This window comes from Bubalus kerabau, chromosome 16, assembly GCF_029407905.1.
Source record: "Bubalus kerabau isolate K-KA32 ecotype Philippines breed swamp buffalo chromosome 16, PCC_UOA_SB_1v2, whole genome shotgun sequence".
In the NCBI taxonomy this organism is placed as follows: domain Eukaryota; kingdom Metazoa; phylum Chordata; class Mammalia; order Artiodactyla; family Bovidae; genus Bubalus; species Bubalus kerabau.
The window spans coordinates 54,444,024-54,461,757 of NC_073639.1; the positions used below are offsets into that span (position 1 = coordinate 54,444,024).

At 42.9% G+C, this 17,734-nt stretch overlaps 1 protein-coding gene across 1 annotated transcript in view; it reads right to left on the bottom strand.

Annotated features, from left to right (window-relative positions):
* The window catches only part of LOC129629744 (transmembrane protein 132B), a 224,465-nt gene that overhangs the window by 31,383 nt on the left and 175,348 nt on the right, over window positions 1-17,734 (bottom strand). The window contains exon 4 of the mRNA XM_055549950.1: window positions 4,927-5,070. Coding sequence (XP_055405925.1) covers window positions 4,927-5,070 — 144 coding nt within the window. The remainder of the gene's footprint in view (window positions 1-4,926; window positions 5,071-17,734) is intronic.

A 17,734-nucleotide genomic window follows, 5' to 3' on the forward strand; every position in this document is an offset into this window, starting at 1 on the left:
GGCGGATTCTTTACCAATGCATCATCTGGGAAGCCTTTCTGGCAGCATAAAGACCCCCCAGAGCTGTCTGGATCTTAATTTTCAGAATATGTCACTCTACATGGGGGTTGGAATTGTGACCCCAAAATGATACATCCATGTTCTAGCCCCCGGCACCATGAATGTGACCTTATTTGGAAACAGGGTCTTTTAAACATACTTATTTATTATTTATTTTATTTGATGTGCCAGGTCTTAGCTGAGGCACCTAGGAGCTTTGATATTCATTGCAGCATACCAGACCTAGTTCCCCAACTGGGAAGCGAGTCTGGGGCCCCTTGTATTGGGAGCTTGGAGTATTAGCCACTGAACCACCAGGAAAGTTCCTGGAAACAGGGTTTTGGCAGATATAATTAACCTAAGGATCTTGAGATGAGATCATTCTGAATTACGATGGCCCCTAAATCCAATGACAAGTGCCCTTACAGGAGAATAAGGTCACACGGAGACACAAGGGCAAGACATGTGAAGACAGAGGCAGAGACTGCAAGGATATGGGTACAAGCCCAGGAACACTTGGAGCCACCAGAGGCTGGAAGAGGCCAGAAAGGATCCTCCCCTCGAGCTTCTGGAGGAAGAGAGGCCCCGACCACACTTTGATTTCAGACTTTCGGCCTCCAGAACTGTAAGAGAACAAATTTGTTCAAGCCACTGAGTTTGTGGGAACCTATTATGGGAGCTACAGAAAACTAATACATGTGCCAAAGAGACTGCAGATGTAACTGAGAAAAGAACCTTGAGATGAAAGGAGTATCTGGGTTCATGGTCTCCAACCTTTTTGGCACCAGGGTCCAACTTCGTGGGAGACAATTTTTCCATGGACCAGGAGTGGAGGGGGTGGTTTCGGATGATTCAAATGCATTACATTTGTTGTGCACTGTATTTCTAATCTAATGTTGCTGCTGGTCTGATAGGAGATACCGGTTCTGGGACCCAGAGGTGAGGAGCCCGGAGCTGGGTTATCCAGGTGAGCCTAAAGGTCCTTATTAGAGACAGGCAGGAGGGTCAAAGTCAGAGAAACAGAGGTGATGATGGAACCAGTGGTCAGAGAGAGAGAGATTTGAAGATGCTACAGTGTTGACTTGGAAGAGGGGGCCATAGTCGGGAAATGCAGGCAGTCTCCAGAAGCTGGAAAAGGCAAATAGATTTTCTGCTAGAGCTTCCAGAAGCAAGGCAGCCCTGCCAAGCAACCCATTTTAGGGTCCTGACCTCCCATCCTATCAGATAATAAATGTGTTTTGTTTGAAGCTACTAAGTTCATGTTGATTTGTTACAGCACCAAGAGGAAACGGATACATAGGCCTTCCAGGTTATGAGGATGGAAATAAGTCTTTCAAATTCAGAAAAAGTCAATTATCAACTGACTTCATGATGGGAAAGCCATAGGAATGATACTTTGAATGATACTTTGCTACTAGCTCATAAAGGTGCTCCCCATGGAGTCAGCATCTGAATGGACATCACCTGTCTGAAAGCTTACCAACCTCCCAAACTCACTCACTCTGCATTATTTTTATTTATGTTGAGCCCAAGTAGTTCCCTATTGACTTCCACTCTTGGAACCTAAAAAGCACAAATCTCCTCCGTATTCCAGAGGATGGTTCTCAAAAGACTTCAAAAGAGCTGTCACATCCTCCTCGTCACCTCTCCCGGGGCCTTTTCTTCTCATCACCGGGCTCAACACTCACGCTCCTTCAATCATTTCTCCTGCGGTTTGATCTTAAGGACTCTCAGCCCCTCAGACACTGTTTGACAGAACACAATCCAATTTCCAGGCTTCCTCTTATGCCTAGAAAGACATGGACTTCTCTATCAGAGTGACAAGGGACATCTATCATCCGTGACTTATAGAGACCAGGGGACAAGAAGTAGTTCCCTTTCCTCTGAAACCTACTATCAGAAAACCAACAGTACAAGTGTGGTGAGAAATCACAGACGTCCATCCACCTCCGGCAGGGAGACGAGAGGAAGGGGTGGAGTCTGTGGTGATTTGGGTGCAAGGGCTTACACACAGGGGTGTCCGTTGGTCACTTCCAGGTCAAGGGTCACAGGGAGTAGTGTGGGCCCAGGGCTATCTGACCTTGTGAATTTCATAAGAACTTGGAAATCCAGATGTCTATACAATTAGCCAATTTTTACAGGGTGGCAGAAAATTTAATAAGCACACGCACACCCCTGAATCAGATACAGCCTCCAGTCTGCCCACCTGGGACCTCTGTTCTGGGGTCCCACACCCATTAATGCCAACAAAAATTGTATCAACCTGTGGCAGTCTCTTCAGACAGGTGGTTCCATAGGGAATTAGAGCCGTGACCTTGTAATACCTTTTAATGGAGGTTAATCTGTAAAAATGCTGAATCACCATGCTGTACACCTGAAACTTGTATCATATTGCAAACCAACTATACTTCATTAAAAATACAGTTGGTTCATCAGATCTCACTGTGAACAAAAGCGCCACGGTTTCTTGCACACACACACACACACACACACACACAACTAATATGCATCTTCTATTTTTTTTTTAACATGGAAGGAGTTGTCAGCTTACAATGTGACATTGATCCCTTCCAATCTTGCCAAGGTTCCAGCCCTTCAAAATTCTTTATGTTTTCAGATTCAGTTCCCCCAAAGTCCCAAATCAAAGAAGCCAATTTGGACATCACCACAACTTACACCTTTCTAAATTCATTTTTTTCTCCCTTACCCAAGTCATCATGCTAACGCTCAGAATTTCCATCACATGACGATCTTTGGTGAAACCTGCACAACTTTCCCTGGGGAGTCACAGAGTCTCCTGGACCGTGAAGAAGTGACACGGTGACCTCCACAGACCAAGGGTGTCTCTCCCCGGAGTGTTAAGGCACATCCACATCGTTGGGGTGCCCCTGGTGATGCTGAGGCCAGAGGACAGCTCCGAGGCTGACACTGTAACCTTAGTGCTGTGACAGAATGTGTGACAAATGTGGACACGAGAGCTGTGACCAGTGCATCACGGCCACTGAATGAATCCCCCTCCACTGACCCAGGCCCCAGAATCTGCAACAGAGCCCGGGCTCCCTACAAAAAAACGTCTTATGGCAGCCCTGAGCTTCATGACGTGCACCCTCTGGTTTGCCAAGATCAGGCCACAGTTTGCTAGATGGAAGCCCCATCTTCATGTGGCCACGAAAGTTATAGTTGAACCAAAAACTACTGCCTCCCAAAGCAATTCCCCTATCAGGCTGGGTGGAGGATACTTTTAGTATATTTCTGGGAAGGGGAAATAACCAAGTATAAGGCAACAACGGGAACCACAAACTTGGCCTTGCCTATGTAAGGTAGAGCTCTCCAGGACAGGAGAGTGAGGGTCCTGCACCGGGGGGCTCCACACCAGGCTCTCAAGAAGGGATGTGGCTGAGGGGACTACAGAGCTGAGCCATCTGTTTGAGCCCATGGTAGCATAACCACACAGATGCCATCTCCAGGTGCCATCACTAATGTCTCCCTTCTGGAATGATGAGGAGGGGGATGGTAAATAACATGCGTTATCAAAGGCAACCAAGGACAATGAATCAGTATTTTTCATTCTCCACAGATGAATCTGTATGACTTGGCTCAGATCTTTCTAGATTCTGAATATAGAAGGCTTCAGATTTGTTTAATCAAACCTGCCCATGGAGTCCAAGACCTGCCAGGATTAAAGATTAATTTTTTTCTTAATTTTAATTAGAACTCACATCAATTCTTCCTTATCAAAAAAGCCATCTCTGGCATAAGGCACAGCTTCCTGCAGGTCACCATGAGAAGGAATCAAGCCCTCCCAGATCTTGTCCACCACAGGGAAACCCTTGCAGGATTTTCTGTCTACCTCAAAGTTCTTCAGATGGAGACCAAGTTTCATTCAACCTCTGAACAGCAGCCAGTAGAATGGAAAGAAGGCAGAATTCAGCATTACTGTATTTTTTTAAATTAATGAAGACACAGGACCTAGGAGCTCTCTTAGCAGCTTAAAGGAGAAAGGATCTCTCTAAAGATGGAAGTCCTTTCTCCTGGGGTTCTGAGCTGCAAAAGGAAACTGCCAACCAGTGAGCCAAGAAAAAATTGGCAGAAACTCTGAATTCAGTGATTTAAACAGACCCCTGCAAAGAATATGGAGAAAAAAATCATGGGCTGGTTCCTGACTGTATTTGGAGCCATAAATCCAGCTAATTGGATGGAAAATGCAGCAGAAATAATCCATGACCAGATTCTCCAAACTGTGAGCTATGTCCCACTGATACCCCAGTGAAGTTGGGGGCACATGGATGGACTTTTTAAAAAGTTAATCATCATTTATTTTCATGTATATTAAGGAAAAATTAGTACATCAAGCTAATTGGTTTTACAATGGATTTTATTGTCTTCTAATGAGACATTTAAGATATTTAATGTTGAAAAAGTAAGGCATTTAAAGAAAACATGTTGAGTAAATTACATTATTTGGCACAGGATGTTGGCAAAAATTGAGAAGATGGCAGGTAGATTGCTAAACTTCGGAAAATACTGTCCTGTGAGAAAAAGGAGAAAAGGGGCCCCCTCCTCCATCCCGGGGGAGGGAAACAGTGCGCCCAGCTGTCTCTGATCCCAGGCAAGTCCCTGTCATCACTCACTCCCTCCTCAGCACCCTTATCACTCCATCCTCAGCATCCCCATCATCCCCATCAGCACCCCCCTCACTCCCCATCAGCACCCCCCTCACTCCCCATCAGCATCCCCATCACTACCCCCTCAGCATCCCCACTGCTCCCCATCAGCACCCCCATCCAGGTTCTGCCCTTGGGAGCCTGGGATGCTCAGAGCACCATGTGACAGAATGGGAAGGAAAGGCCCAAACGCCTGGGCATCTGGAAGTAAAACCCACTGTACCTTGATGACGTCTTCATCTGCAGACCTGCATTCCACAGCCTCTGACACGTCCACCACTGAACCATCCTCTTGAACCGCCACCACCTTGACGGGAACTGAAACAGCCTTTCCAGTGAGAATGGCCGTGTTCAGAACCTCCGAGTCCTGTGCGAGAAAGAAGAGGACCCGTGTCAGCCGCAGGCATGCCCATTAGTCCCAGGAGGAGTGACCATCAAGCCACCTCCAACCTTAGTAGTTGCTCTACAATTTAAAAAACTGTCTGTGCCCTCCAGACACCCCTCACACACACGCAAGCGTCCTTTTTGATACTGGCCAAATCTTTGGTAAACGATGCCGTATTTTCAGAGCTTATTCACATAATGAACACAGCCTTCATTTTAGTTTCAAATCAGGAAAGACAGCAGCACACAGAGCAGAAGAGAACTGGAAGCAGATTGTAAGCCTCCACACTCCTGAGCTGACCACCAACACCATCTTTCCTCAAACCACTAAGCACCCCCAGAAATTTCCCAGCCAAGCTCAGGTATCGTGAAACCAACACCATGTTAATTTCTCTCCTCCTCTGACATCACTCAAAGTTTTGTAGGTTCTGTCTTCCTAACTTGTCTCCCATCTGTCAAATTCTTTATTTATTTTTTCCTTTTTTAAATTGCGGCGGCATTGGGTGGTGAGGGGGCTTCTCTAGTTGTGGAGCACTCAGGCTCAGTAACTGTGGTGGACGGGAGTTTTAGTTGCCCAGCCTCAGATGGGATCTTAGTTCCCCAGCCAGGATCCAACCTGTCCTCTGCATTAGCAGGCAGATTCTCAATCACTGGACCACCAGGGAAGCACCCCCCCTCCATCTGTCAATATCCTGTCAACCCCAGAATCAGTTCCTCCATGGAAGGAGAATCCCCCCACTCAGTCAACTGCCACTGGCCCCTAACTGACCTTCCTGTGTCCACAGTCTTCACAGCAGTTGGAGATAATCTTTTTTTTTAAGTTTTAATAGAATTCAGATTATTTCTCTCCTAGATTAAAACTCTTTGAAAGCATCCTAGGGTTCTTAAGATGAAGTCCAAACTCACAGATGTGTAGGGACCTGACCCTCGTCCACCTCCCTAGTTCCCTCTTTCCCCCTTCCTGCTGTCCGTCATCACAGTCAAGCCTCACAGAGGTCTTTTCTGTTCTTCCAAGAGTAAACCCCATTCATGCCTTCTGCCCTTACATACGCAGAGCTCTCCAACCCCAAACACACCTCACTGTTGCTTCCATCCTTCAGCTCTCAGCATATATGTCCACTTCTTTGGAGAAACGGGGCTTTTCTGCCTGCTACAATGTGAGCTAGCACCGTATTATCATCTGTCGTAGCATCTAGTCTGTCCTGCAAGGTAATAACCGCAGCTGTCACTGTATATTTATTTTGTGTTTACGTTTTAATCTCTGGCTACTCATTAAGTTGTGAACTCCCCAAGGGTCCCGCTCTCCTATCAATGAATGTGACTTGGAAGGTGCTGACCCACGCCGTTAAATCAGGCTTCACAAATGAGCAGATGAACCAAATGTGGTCCATCAAGGTATTCTAGGCCCATGTCCACAAAGACTGATTCAAGATTGAAACCCAAAGGAAATCAGAGACAACAGAAAGGAAAAGAAACAGATTCCTGGGAAAGATTTCTGGGTTCCTGAATCCAGCTTCATCTGGGTCTGTTATCTTTGGAAATTTAGAGATACAAAATAAACTGTTTTATTTAAGCCAGTTTTAATTGGGTTTTTATCACTTGCAACTGAAAGTCTTGACTAATACACACGAGTTTAGACACCATGTTGGGCTCTAGGGAAAGAGACAAGACAAAAATAAATATCAGTCTCTACACGGAAGAAGCTCACAGCCTTTAAAGACATTATAATAATTTTCCCAAACTGAGTTTCAAGGTAGGTGACTTTATGTTTCATAACAAATCACAACCAATCTTCAGAGATTGTTGCTTTTATTTCAAATACATTTGCAACCACAGTTCCTTCTTTAGCTTTCTCATGTGTGGCTGAGATGTTTGCAACCATGTTTTCCAGTGTCCACCAAGAAACAGCCTTTCAAAAATCCCAAAGGCAGCGTCTACCTGCCTCTGGCACAATGAGAAAGCAATTTGTCTTCTTAAATATTACATTTAAATCATCCCCTGGTGCCAGAGATTGCTAAAAATTCACCGTCTATCAAAATGCAACTCTTTCATTCTGTTCCCATTTGTGCCAGCTCTAGGTTTTATGTCTTGAGAGCATATTTATATTCCTTTATGAAGGTAAGTTTCCATTAATGTGGCACATTAGTGTGGCATCTATAAAAATGGCTAAGTAAGGACATGTGAAAAGTCCTCTGTGAAAGAAATTTAAAAATTGGCCAAAAGAGTAAAAATCCACCTTTTCAGAACTCTGGAAATAAAACAAAGGCTTGTGCAGCCAAGAGAGCATTTATTCAAGAAAAATGGCTGAATCTTGGTAAAAACAGAATTTTGTGGCTTTTTAACTTGATTTACTCCCATTCCCTACTGTCCAGCTCAGTAGTAGCTTTGAAAAATGACAACCCACTTTCACAGAAAAATACCACTATCTGAAAACCACGGAAGAGAGCAGACCAGGGACGGAGATCTTTCAAAACTTCATTCCCAAAGAATTACCATTACCTGACTTGTCTGGTATTTCCTAGAAAATTTCATTTGCAAAGCTTTTTGTATCTGACCTGACTCTGAGTTCATTCCCTGTGAAAAGCTTTTTACTAAAGGTATTTGTTTAAAGCAATTACAGGCAATTAGTTAATTTCATAGCTAGCTGCCTGAAGCAGTGCATAACAGTTGTGACAAACAATAGATTCGTCAATAACTTTAATAAGAAAAGATGAGGAACAGAATTGCCAGAGGGGCTCTGAAATGCTAACACATATTCTGGGGAATCTGTAAGACCATGCTTATACATAGGGCTGTGTGCATGCCCAGGAAGACCTGAGAAGGCCCTCAGCTCTTGCCCTTGGTTGATTTTGCCATTATAGAGAAGCAGGAAGTGAAAGCTAAGGCAGAGCCGTCTAATGCCTGACTGAGGACTGAAAGTGTGTCCCAGCACATTCAAAGAGACCCTTGTGGGATTTCCCTGGTGATCCAGTGGTTAAGACTCTGCCTTCCAATGCAGGGGGTGTGAGATCAATTCCTGCTAGGGAATTAAGAGCCCACATGCCATGTGGGTGTGATCAAAAATCAAAAAACAAAAATTTTTAAAAAGAGGCCCTTGGTAAAGATTGTGCTACTTTGATTCCAGATGCCTAAGGGAATCTCTGCCCAATCACTGGCTGACCACCAAGCTAACCAAACAAAGAATTCAGTGGCCACAGGCAACAAAGAATAGAAACTTTACATAATTTGTTCACAAAAGTCACCAAACAACTACTACCACAACTACTACACAACAACTATAACAAACCTAGGGAAGGGTGGCAGCAACATAGATGGACCTGGAGATTGTCATACATAGTGAGGTCAGAAAGAGAAAGACAAATACCATATGATGTCACATATATTCAATATCTTGTATTATAATAACCTACGATGGAAAAAATCTGAAAATATATACATAAAATTGAATCACTCTGCTAAACATCTGAAACTAACATAATATTGTAAATCAATCATACGTCAATAAAAAAATTTTCTTATCCATATGTTAGGTAGTTAGAATAGGAAAAAGGAGTCCAGAATGGCAGTGGGTAAAAGACAAGGAAGGGAAAAGCCCTCGAAAATAGAACAAAGGAAGGTCCGAGGACCTGAGTGAGGACCTCAGGTGGAACAAACAGCACTCCTGGTTAGCCCAGTTCACATAGGACAGGCTCAGGGGGAGGAGAAAAAAACATATAAAAAGAGGAGCCAAAAGGCCGGGGGTCTCTCTCTTCTCTCTGTGTCTTTTGGGTCGGCATGCCCTCATGCCTCAAGGATGTATTTTCCTTTATTTTCTAAATAAAACTGAGCTGCAACACAGAGCTGTAACACTGATCTGCCCAAGAGCTGTGACAGGGCCTGTCCGAGGGCTTTAACGCTGGTCCATCGCTTTTGTTGTGATGAGACAGAACCAAGGAAATTACACACTCCCCTGACACATATATACATACTGAAACAGAATTTTTGTGTAAATCTCAAGGGAAAGTTGATGGGCTTATAAAAACATCTAATGCTTTCTCAAAGCTTCTCATCTCACTTTTTTTTTTAAGAATAAAACTCCATTGTTTTCAGCTATGAAAATCTAGGAGTTGTATATAACTTTTCAGCACATTATTCTGACTATATACTCTCAGACTAAAGATAAAAATAACTGTAAACACATATTGAATTCCAGTTAGGTTTGTTTTCCACAGTAGTATGGTTCAGCAGTTCCAAAACTACTTTAGTGTACTCTAGGACGGAGCAAATAATGTATCTTGGATAATGAGAGCCAGGTTTCTCATTGCTAGAGAAGTTGAGTTTAAAAATGGAAAGAAGAGTGAATTGTGTGGTCATGAGTCGGAATTAGAAACACCAGCATGAACTCCTGGGGGAATGCAGGTGTAGGTACATTTATATGTATATAAATGTAGGTATGTGTATGTATATGGTTTTTCTAGTTCCATTCGCTGAGAGAACTTAGATACAGGCAATGATGGTTTAACAATCAGCACACCTAGTAAAGTGATGCTTAAAATTCTCCAAGCCAGGCTTCAGCAATACGTGAACTGTGAACTTCCAGATGTTCAAGCTGGTTTTAGAAAAGGCAGAGGGAGGAACCAGAGATCAAATTGCCAACATCCGCTGGATCATCGAAAAAGCAAGAGAGTTTCAGAAAAACATCTATTTCTGCTTTATTGACTATGCCAAAGCCTTTGACTATGGATCACAATAACCTGTGGAAAATTCTGAAAGAGATGGGAATATCAGACCACCTGACCTGCCTCTTGAGAAATCTGTATGCGCGTCAGGAAGCAACAGTTAGAACTGGAACAACAGACTGGTTCCAAGTAGGAAAAGGAGTACATCAAGGCTGTATATTGTCACCCTGCTTATTTAACTTATATGCAGAGTACATCATGAGAAATGCTGGGCTGGAGGAAGCACAAGCTGGAATCAAGATTGCTGGGAGAAATATCAATAACCTCAGATACGCAGATGACACCACCCTTATGGCATAAAGTGAAGAACTAAAGAGCCTCTTGATGAAAGTAAAAGAGGAGAGTGAAAAAGTTGGCTTAAAGCTCAACATTCAGAAAACTAAGATCATGGCATCCGGTCCCATCACTTCATGGCAAATAGATGGGAAAACAGTGGAAACAGTAGCTGACTTTATTTTTATGGGCTCCAAAATCACTGCAGATGGTGATTGCAGCCATGAAATTAAAAGACACTTACTCCTTGGAAGGAAAGTTATGACCAACCTAGATAGTATATTGAAAGCAGAGACATTACTTTGCCAACAAAGGTCTGTCTGGTCAAGGCTATGGTTTTTCCAGTGGTCATGTTTGGATGTGAGAGTTGGACTATAAAGAAAGCTGAGCACAGAAGGATTGATGCTTTTGAACTGTGGTGTTGGAAAAGACTCTTTAGAGTCCCTTGGACTGCAAGGAGATCCAACTAGTCCATCCTAAAGGAGATCAGTCCTGGGTGTTCATTGGAAGGACTGATGTTGAAGCTGAAACTCCAATACTTTGGCCACCTGATGTGAAGAGCTGACTTATTGGAAAAGACCTTGATGCTGGGAAAGACTGAGGGCAGGAGGAGAAGGGGACGACAGAGGATGAGATGGTTGGATGGCATCACCAACTCGATGGACATGGGCTCGGGTGAACTCCAGGAGTGTGTGATGGACAGGGAGGCCTAGCGTGCTGCGGTTCATGGGGTCACCAACAGTCAGACATGACTGAGCCGCTGAACTGAACTGAGACCCAGATTTTAGTTCTAAACATCATTCAAGAAAGGAAACAACTCCTTAGAGAAATGGGTGATTCTAGGACTGAGGGTCAGAAAGTACCCAGACAATGAGCCTAAAGTATATTATCCACCCAGAAGGTAATAAAGTGATAAAACAAATATCAAAAGACCCAGGGAGACAGCTTGAAAGGCCTCCAGTGGCCAACCTGGAGCAATTTTATAACACTACAAATAATTGTAATTGCAAATCATAATAATATAACTTATGTGTAATATGTAATAAGCTATTGAATCCATACTGATATAAACAAACAGAGAAGAAAGAAAACATCACCCATAAGGTAAAATTCCAACTAGTACATGCAAAAAAGAATGATGAAATTAGACTATACCATCGGGCAACCACCATTTATTACTATGATTGTAGGAATCACTATTGATGCTACTGATGATTAAAAGTATGATAAGAGAGAGGATATTTGTAGAGTGTAAATGTACCTCTGTGCAAGAGACTTATTCATTTCAAAGAGAAAAACAGTAACTTTGTGTACCGAAAGTTAGATACATCACATTATCCACGTGATCAAAGATAACATCACTACTAATGAGATAAAGAGACATCATATGTCCTGAAGAGGAAGCAACATTTCCTGTTCTCCTCTCCACAAAAAAAGTGACTCTAATAATGAAGAAACAGCAGACAAATCCAAATTACAGAGCATTCTACAAAATAGCTGGTCTGTATATTTCAAGTATATCATAGCCTGAAAGACAAAGACTAAGAAACTTCCATATTAAAGGAAAATAAGAGACACAACAAAGGTATATGTGATCCTAGATCAGATCCCCAAACAGAAAAAAAATACGTTTATTTTACTTTAATAAGTGTTGGTGGGACAATCGATGAAATTGATTAAACATAGTATAATTGATTAAACATAGTATAATATGAATTGGCATCTAATAACAAAACAGCAGTACAGAGTAGTATCTGGTACATTGTAAACATTTGATAAGTATTAATTGCTCTTACTAATCTCATATAATCCTTAAATATCCCTATTGAAGGATTACTATTTTCATTCTCATTTTACAAACAGGGAAACGAAAGCTAGAAGTTCAGTTCAGTTCAATTCAGTCACTCAGTCATATCCAACTCTGTGACCCCACGGACTGCAGCACATCAGGCCTCCCTGTCCATCACCAACTCCTGGAGTCTACTCAAACTCATGTCCATTGAGTTGGTGATGCCATTCAGCCATCTCATCCTCTGTCGTCCCCTTCTCCTCCTGCCCTCAATCTTTCCGAGCATCAGGGTCTTTTCCAATGAGTCAGCTCTTCACATCAGGTGGCCAAAGTATTGGAGTTTCAGTTTCAGCATCAGTCCTTCTAATGAATATTTAGGACTGATTTCTTTTAGGATGGACTGGTTGGATCTCCTTGCAGTCCAAAGGACTCTCAAGAGTCTTCTCCAGCACCACAGTTCAAAAGCATCAGTTCTTCAGTGCTCAGCTTTCTTTATAGTCCAACTCTCACATCCATACATGACTACTGGAAAGTGTTCCTCATTTTGGCCAGAATCACTCTTCTGCTGAGCAGCTGGGGATGTGCCTGCTGCCCAGGCTGCCTTCTCAGCTCTCCTCCCAGCCCCTCACCTGTGGGATGGAGCTAACAATCCATTTTTTGGCTTCACTCAAAAGCTTTAGGATATAAGATGGATTTGTAAAGCCTTAAAGGATGTTACACAAATGTGAAGATTACATTTTAGGAGAAACAGCCAAGTAGCCCCAAAGCCCCAAGCAATGACCATGTGTGGCTTCTGGTATGTTCCATTCCAGCCTCTCCCCCAGCTTGTAAGGTTCTGAGTCACACTCTTGCATCCTCTGGTCCCTGGCACAGGGATGCCAGTCTCTAAACAGGACTCTGACCCTATTCTGTGTTCAGATACCTCAACTGCTGACACCTAAAACGGCAAGACACGTGTAAACTTCGCTCAGAGACAAGCAAGATGTTGACTCCAACTGAAAGGATGGTTTTCTATCCCACTGTTGTATTATAAAACTCTGAAATCAGCCCCATTCTTCCCCTCTTGATGGCTATTTTTGGATTCTGATCATTTATTATCCAGAAAGTAGTTAAGTGATTTCAAAACCCAGCTCTTCATGAATCCCTGAATAATATGAGGATAGTTATCTCAAACGGGATAACACTCAGAGAGGGTCAATAAAATGTGTGTCTGTGAAAACACTCTCCAGGCATCTCTTGGGTGGGAGCTTTGAGGGAAGAGGCCAAAATTATTTGGAAGGAGCTTCTATCAGGCATCACCCAATGGCCAGGGCAACCTCATTACACCAGGCAACCAAGAGCATGATGTGGAAAATGCTACTTAATGTACATGATCAGGGGCCACATACAGGGAAGATGGTTTGTGCAGTGGGTCTCACAGTCATGTTCACCGTCAGGCCTGACACAACAGGATATCAGTGGGGGAATCCCTACATCTTCGTGTAAGGAGGGAGGTTCTACAAGGAATGGGGACTGAGTCCATTAAAGCCAGGAAGAGACGAAACTCCATGGGATGGGGAGCAGGTTTCTTTTCTTCCTGTGACCCCCTGCACTGCCTGGGGTGCTGTAAGATAGAAATGTAGCTGAAACCTTCCAAAGACAGTCAAAGAGAGAATACACAGCTGTGGAACAGAGCAAAACAGAGAGTAAGAAAGAGAGAGAAGACAAAGAAAACACCTAAGTCTGAAGAAAGCCAGACAGACAGGGTGCGACAGCACACGCGCAGCCTGGAGACACAGAGACAGTCGTATCGAGAACGCGAGAGGCAGGCAGGGAGACAGACAGGGCAAAGAGGCTGAGTCCCACCCTCAGGCTCTCCTGCTTCTTCTGCTTCCCCCGATTCAGCTGGGTCCTGTTTACTCACACCTCTCAGCTCCAACACTGAATAGTAATTATATGTGTTTTCTCCAATTCATTCCTCTACTTAACTATTAGCACTTCCTTAATTATAACTGTAACGTGTAAATAGTGTTTCTTTGTTGTCTGGGGCATGGAGGCTGGGGGACCTTCTCATCCAACTTGAGCTACATTAAAATTTAACACAACTTCCATTTGCCAGAAACCCAGCAAGCAAATGACATCTATTCAATTAAAATTGAAACCAGATCTAATGGTACTAGTGAGATAAACTGTTCCCCAAGTAAAGCTTAGTGCTGGGGCTTTCCTGGTAGTCTAGTGGTTAAGACTCCATACTCCCAATGCAGGGGGCATGGGTTCAATCCCTAATCAGGGAACTAAGTTCCCACATGCTTCATGGTATGGCCAAAAACAAAAACTCCAAAAGATTCTGACACCAAGAAATTTGCGAAGACCAACCACACCTCCTCCCTTTTTAGTATAATAGAAGTCTGAATTTTAACTCGGGTAATTTGGTTCTTCGGGACTCTCAGTCGCCATCTTCTCAGTCTGCGGACTTTGTGAATAAAGTCTCTATGCTTTGCCCCAACAACTCATCTCTCTACTTATTGACCTGCCATATGGCGAGCAGTATGAGCCTGGACTTGGTAACATGTGTACCTTACATATTTCTGCTTGTTTAATTCACAGAGCAAATCTGTGAGCAGGAACTCTCATCTCCATTTCACAGATCAAAATGCAAACGCACAAAAAAAATACACTTGAATTTCTATTACTACATTTTTGACTAATAGAGTAAGCATCTCATTATACTATAGAGATTATACTACTAAACCCCAGAAAGCCTCACTCTCAAGTCTGCACCCTTATCCACTGTGTTATTTACTTAGTAAGAATAATATCTACAGCAAGGACCCAATATATAGAACAGGGAGAGATCTATAAGGCAAAAAAAAAAAAAAACCTGTTTATATATATGTAAACTGAATCACTGTGCTGTACACCTGAACTAACAACACCAAATATATATACATTAATTAAAAATAAAAATAAGTAAACACAAAAATTTTAAGATGAACCATAAAAATAGAATATAGCAATATGAAAATCATAAAACACCCCATGTCAGTAGAATGCTGAGCAATTCACATGTCCTGTCTCACTAATACTCAGAGGGAGGGTTTTTTTTTTTTTTGACTCTTCTCTCCCCTGCACTATTCAGTTCACTTCAGGTCAGTTCAGTCTCTCAGTCGTGTCCAATTCTTTGCAACCCCATGAATCACAGCACACCAGGCCTCCCTGTCCATCACCATCTCTCGGAGTTCTCTCAAACTCACGTCCATTGAGTCGGTGATGCCATCCAGCCATCTCATCCTCTGTCGTCCCCTTTCCCTCCTGCCCCCAATCCTTCCCAACATCAGAGTCTTTTCCAATGAGTCAACTCTTCACATGAGGTGGCCAAAGTACTGGAGTTTCAGCTTTAGCATCATTCCTTCCAAAGAACACCCAGGGCAGTTCTCTTTTAGAATGAACTGGTTGGATCTCCTTGCAGTCCAAGGGACTCTCAAGAGTCTTCTCCAACACCACAGTTCAAAAGCATCAATTCTTCCGTGCTCAGCTTTCTTCACAGTCCAACTCTCACATCCATACATGACCACTGGAAAAACCATAGCCTTGACTAGACGGACCTTTGTTGGCAAAGTAATGTCTCTGCTTTTTAATATGCTGTCTAGGTTGGTCATAACTTTCCTTCCAAGGAGTAAGCATCTTTTAATTTCATGGCTGCAGTCACCATCTGCAGTGATTTTGGAGCCCAAAAAAATAAAGTCTGACATTGTTTCTATTATTTTATTTTATAGAAAGTACCACAAATTGGAAATTTTTTTAACTCCTTTACTTGCTTATGATCAACCTCATTCATTAAAGCTTAATTCCTGGGCTTCTGTTTCCACTTATGACTCAGAATTGCTCCATCTGCTGAAACTAGAAAATCAGATAAAATACATAAAACAACTGTCAATTAGAAAGTGGGCAGAAATTTTCTTTAAAAAAAAAATAAGGTGAGTCCCTTGATTATCATAGGGAAATAAATTCAAATAAAACTCTACAGTTTCATTGAGCTGAGAAAACAGAAATTAGAGTTCAGAGAGGTTGAAGCAACTAGAATTTGTGAGACAGGTTATCAGAGAGAAGGGGCTGCTGTACAGAGAAAGAATCCTTGAGATCTGCAGAGGGGGGCACGCCCTGGGGTCTCTGACTCACTATATCATCCTTAGGATCCATAGGGGATTGGTTCCAGCATCTTCCCTCCCCAGGACACCTAAATTTGTGGATGCTCAAGTTTCATATAAAATAGCAGAGTCTTTGCCTATCAACATCTTCTCATGGATGTTAAATCATCTCCATATTACTTATAATACTCATTACAATGTAAGTGCTATGTAAACAGCTGCTGATGTGCAGCAAATTCAAGTTTTGCTTTCTGGAAATTTCTGGATTTTTTTTTTCAAATATTTTCCATTCGAGGTTGGTTGAATCCAGGGAAATGGAACCTGCAAATATAGAAGGCTGATTGTACTCGTCTGTGTATGCAAGGCCAAGGAGATATTTTCAGAAAGCAGTAAACTGAACAATTTCAGAACTCACATGGAGCTGAAAAGAGTCCACATCCCCACCGGCCAGACTGGAGAGCCTGCGGTATAAGAGGCACTGGACAGAATGCTCAGAAGGGTCAAGCAAGATAGCAGGGCTAAAGCACCCAGGTAAAGGCTGCTCTTGACCTTACCTAAGAAAGCTTAAAGGCAGCCAAATGAATCAAATTTATCTGCAAGAAACTTAACTGGGTTTCCCTGGTGGCTCAGTGGTAAAGAACCCACCTGTCAATGCAGAAGACATGGGTTCGATCCCTAATCCAGGAATATCCCACATGCCTTGGAGCAACTAGGCCTGTGTGCCACAACTGTTGAGCCTGTGCTCTGGAGCCCAGGAGCCCCAACTACTGAGCCCATGTGTCCTAGAGCCCGTGCCCCGAAACAAGAGAGGCTACTGCAGTGAGAAACCCGTGCACCACAACTAGAGAAACGCTCACACAACAACAAAGAGCCAGCACAGTCAAAAATTAATAAATAAATAGTATTGTTTTAAAAAAATAGAGCCATGTTTCCCAAGTTATTTATTTTTTTAAAAGAAAGAAATTTAACCACATGCCAGAACAAAGTCAGCACCATTTAAAGGAATGTAGCAAGACCCAGCACTCAACAAGGTAAAAGTCACCCAGTATGAAAGGAAATCAAAAGGTATCAAGCAGGACTTCCCTGGTGGGGCAGTGGGTAAGATTCCGTCCACCAATGCAGGGGACGCAGGTTTGATCCCTGGCTCAGGAAGATTCCACATGCGCATGTACCACAACTACGGAGCCTGCCCTCTAGAGCCCACAAGCTGCCACTACTGAAGTCCTTGCACCCAGAGTGTGTGCTCCACAACAAGGGAAGCCACGAGAAGCCTGCAGACAGCAACAAAGAGTAGCTCCCACTCACTGCAACCAGAGAAAGCCCGTGTGCAGCAGCGAAGGCCCAGTGCAGCCAAAAATCAATAAAAAAATATTTTTAAGATGTATCAGCTAACCAGGAGGAAAATCAATGAACACAAAAGACTCAGAAATTGTGACAATGATGGAGTTATGAACATGGAGTGGGGGGATTATACATAGAAAATATTAAAGTTAAAAGACAATGGAATGACTATTGAGTGCTTACCCAAGGTAAATGAAAACTTATACCCTACACCAACATAGACGATTTATTCATAAGAGCCAAAAGCCAGAAACAAGTCACATATCCATTAACTGGGGAATGGATAAACAGGTTATGGCATAGCCATATGATGGAATAACATTCGGCAACAAACCACTGACACACATGAAAATATGGATGAACTGCAAAACAATAAAAGAAGTCATATATACTGTATAA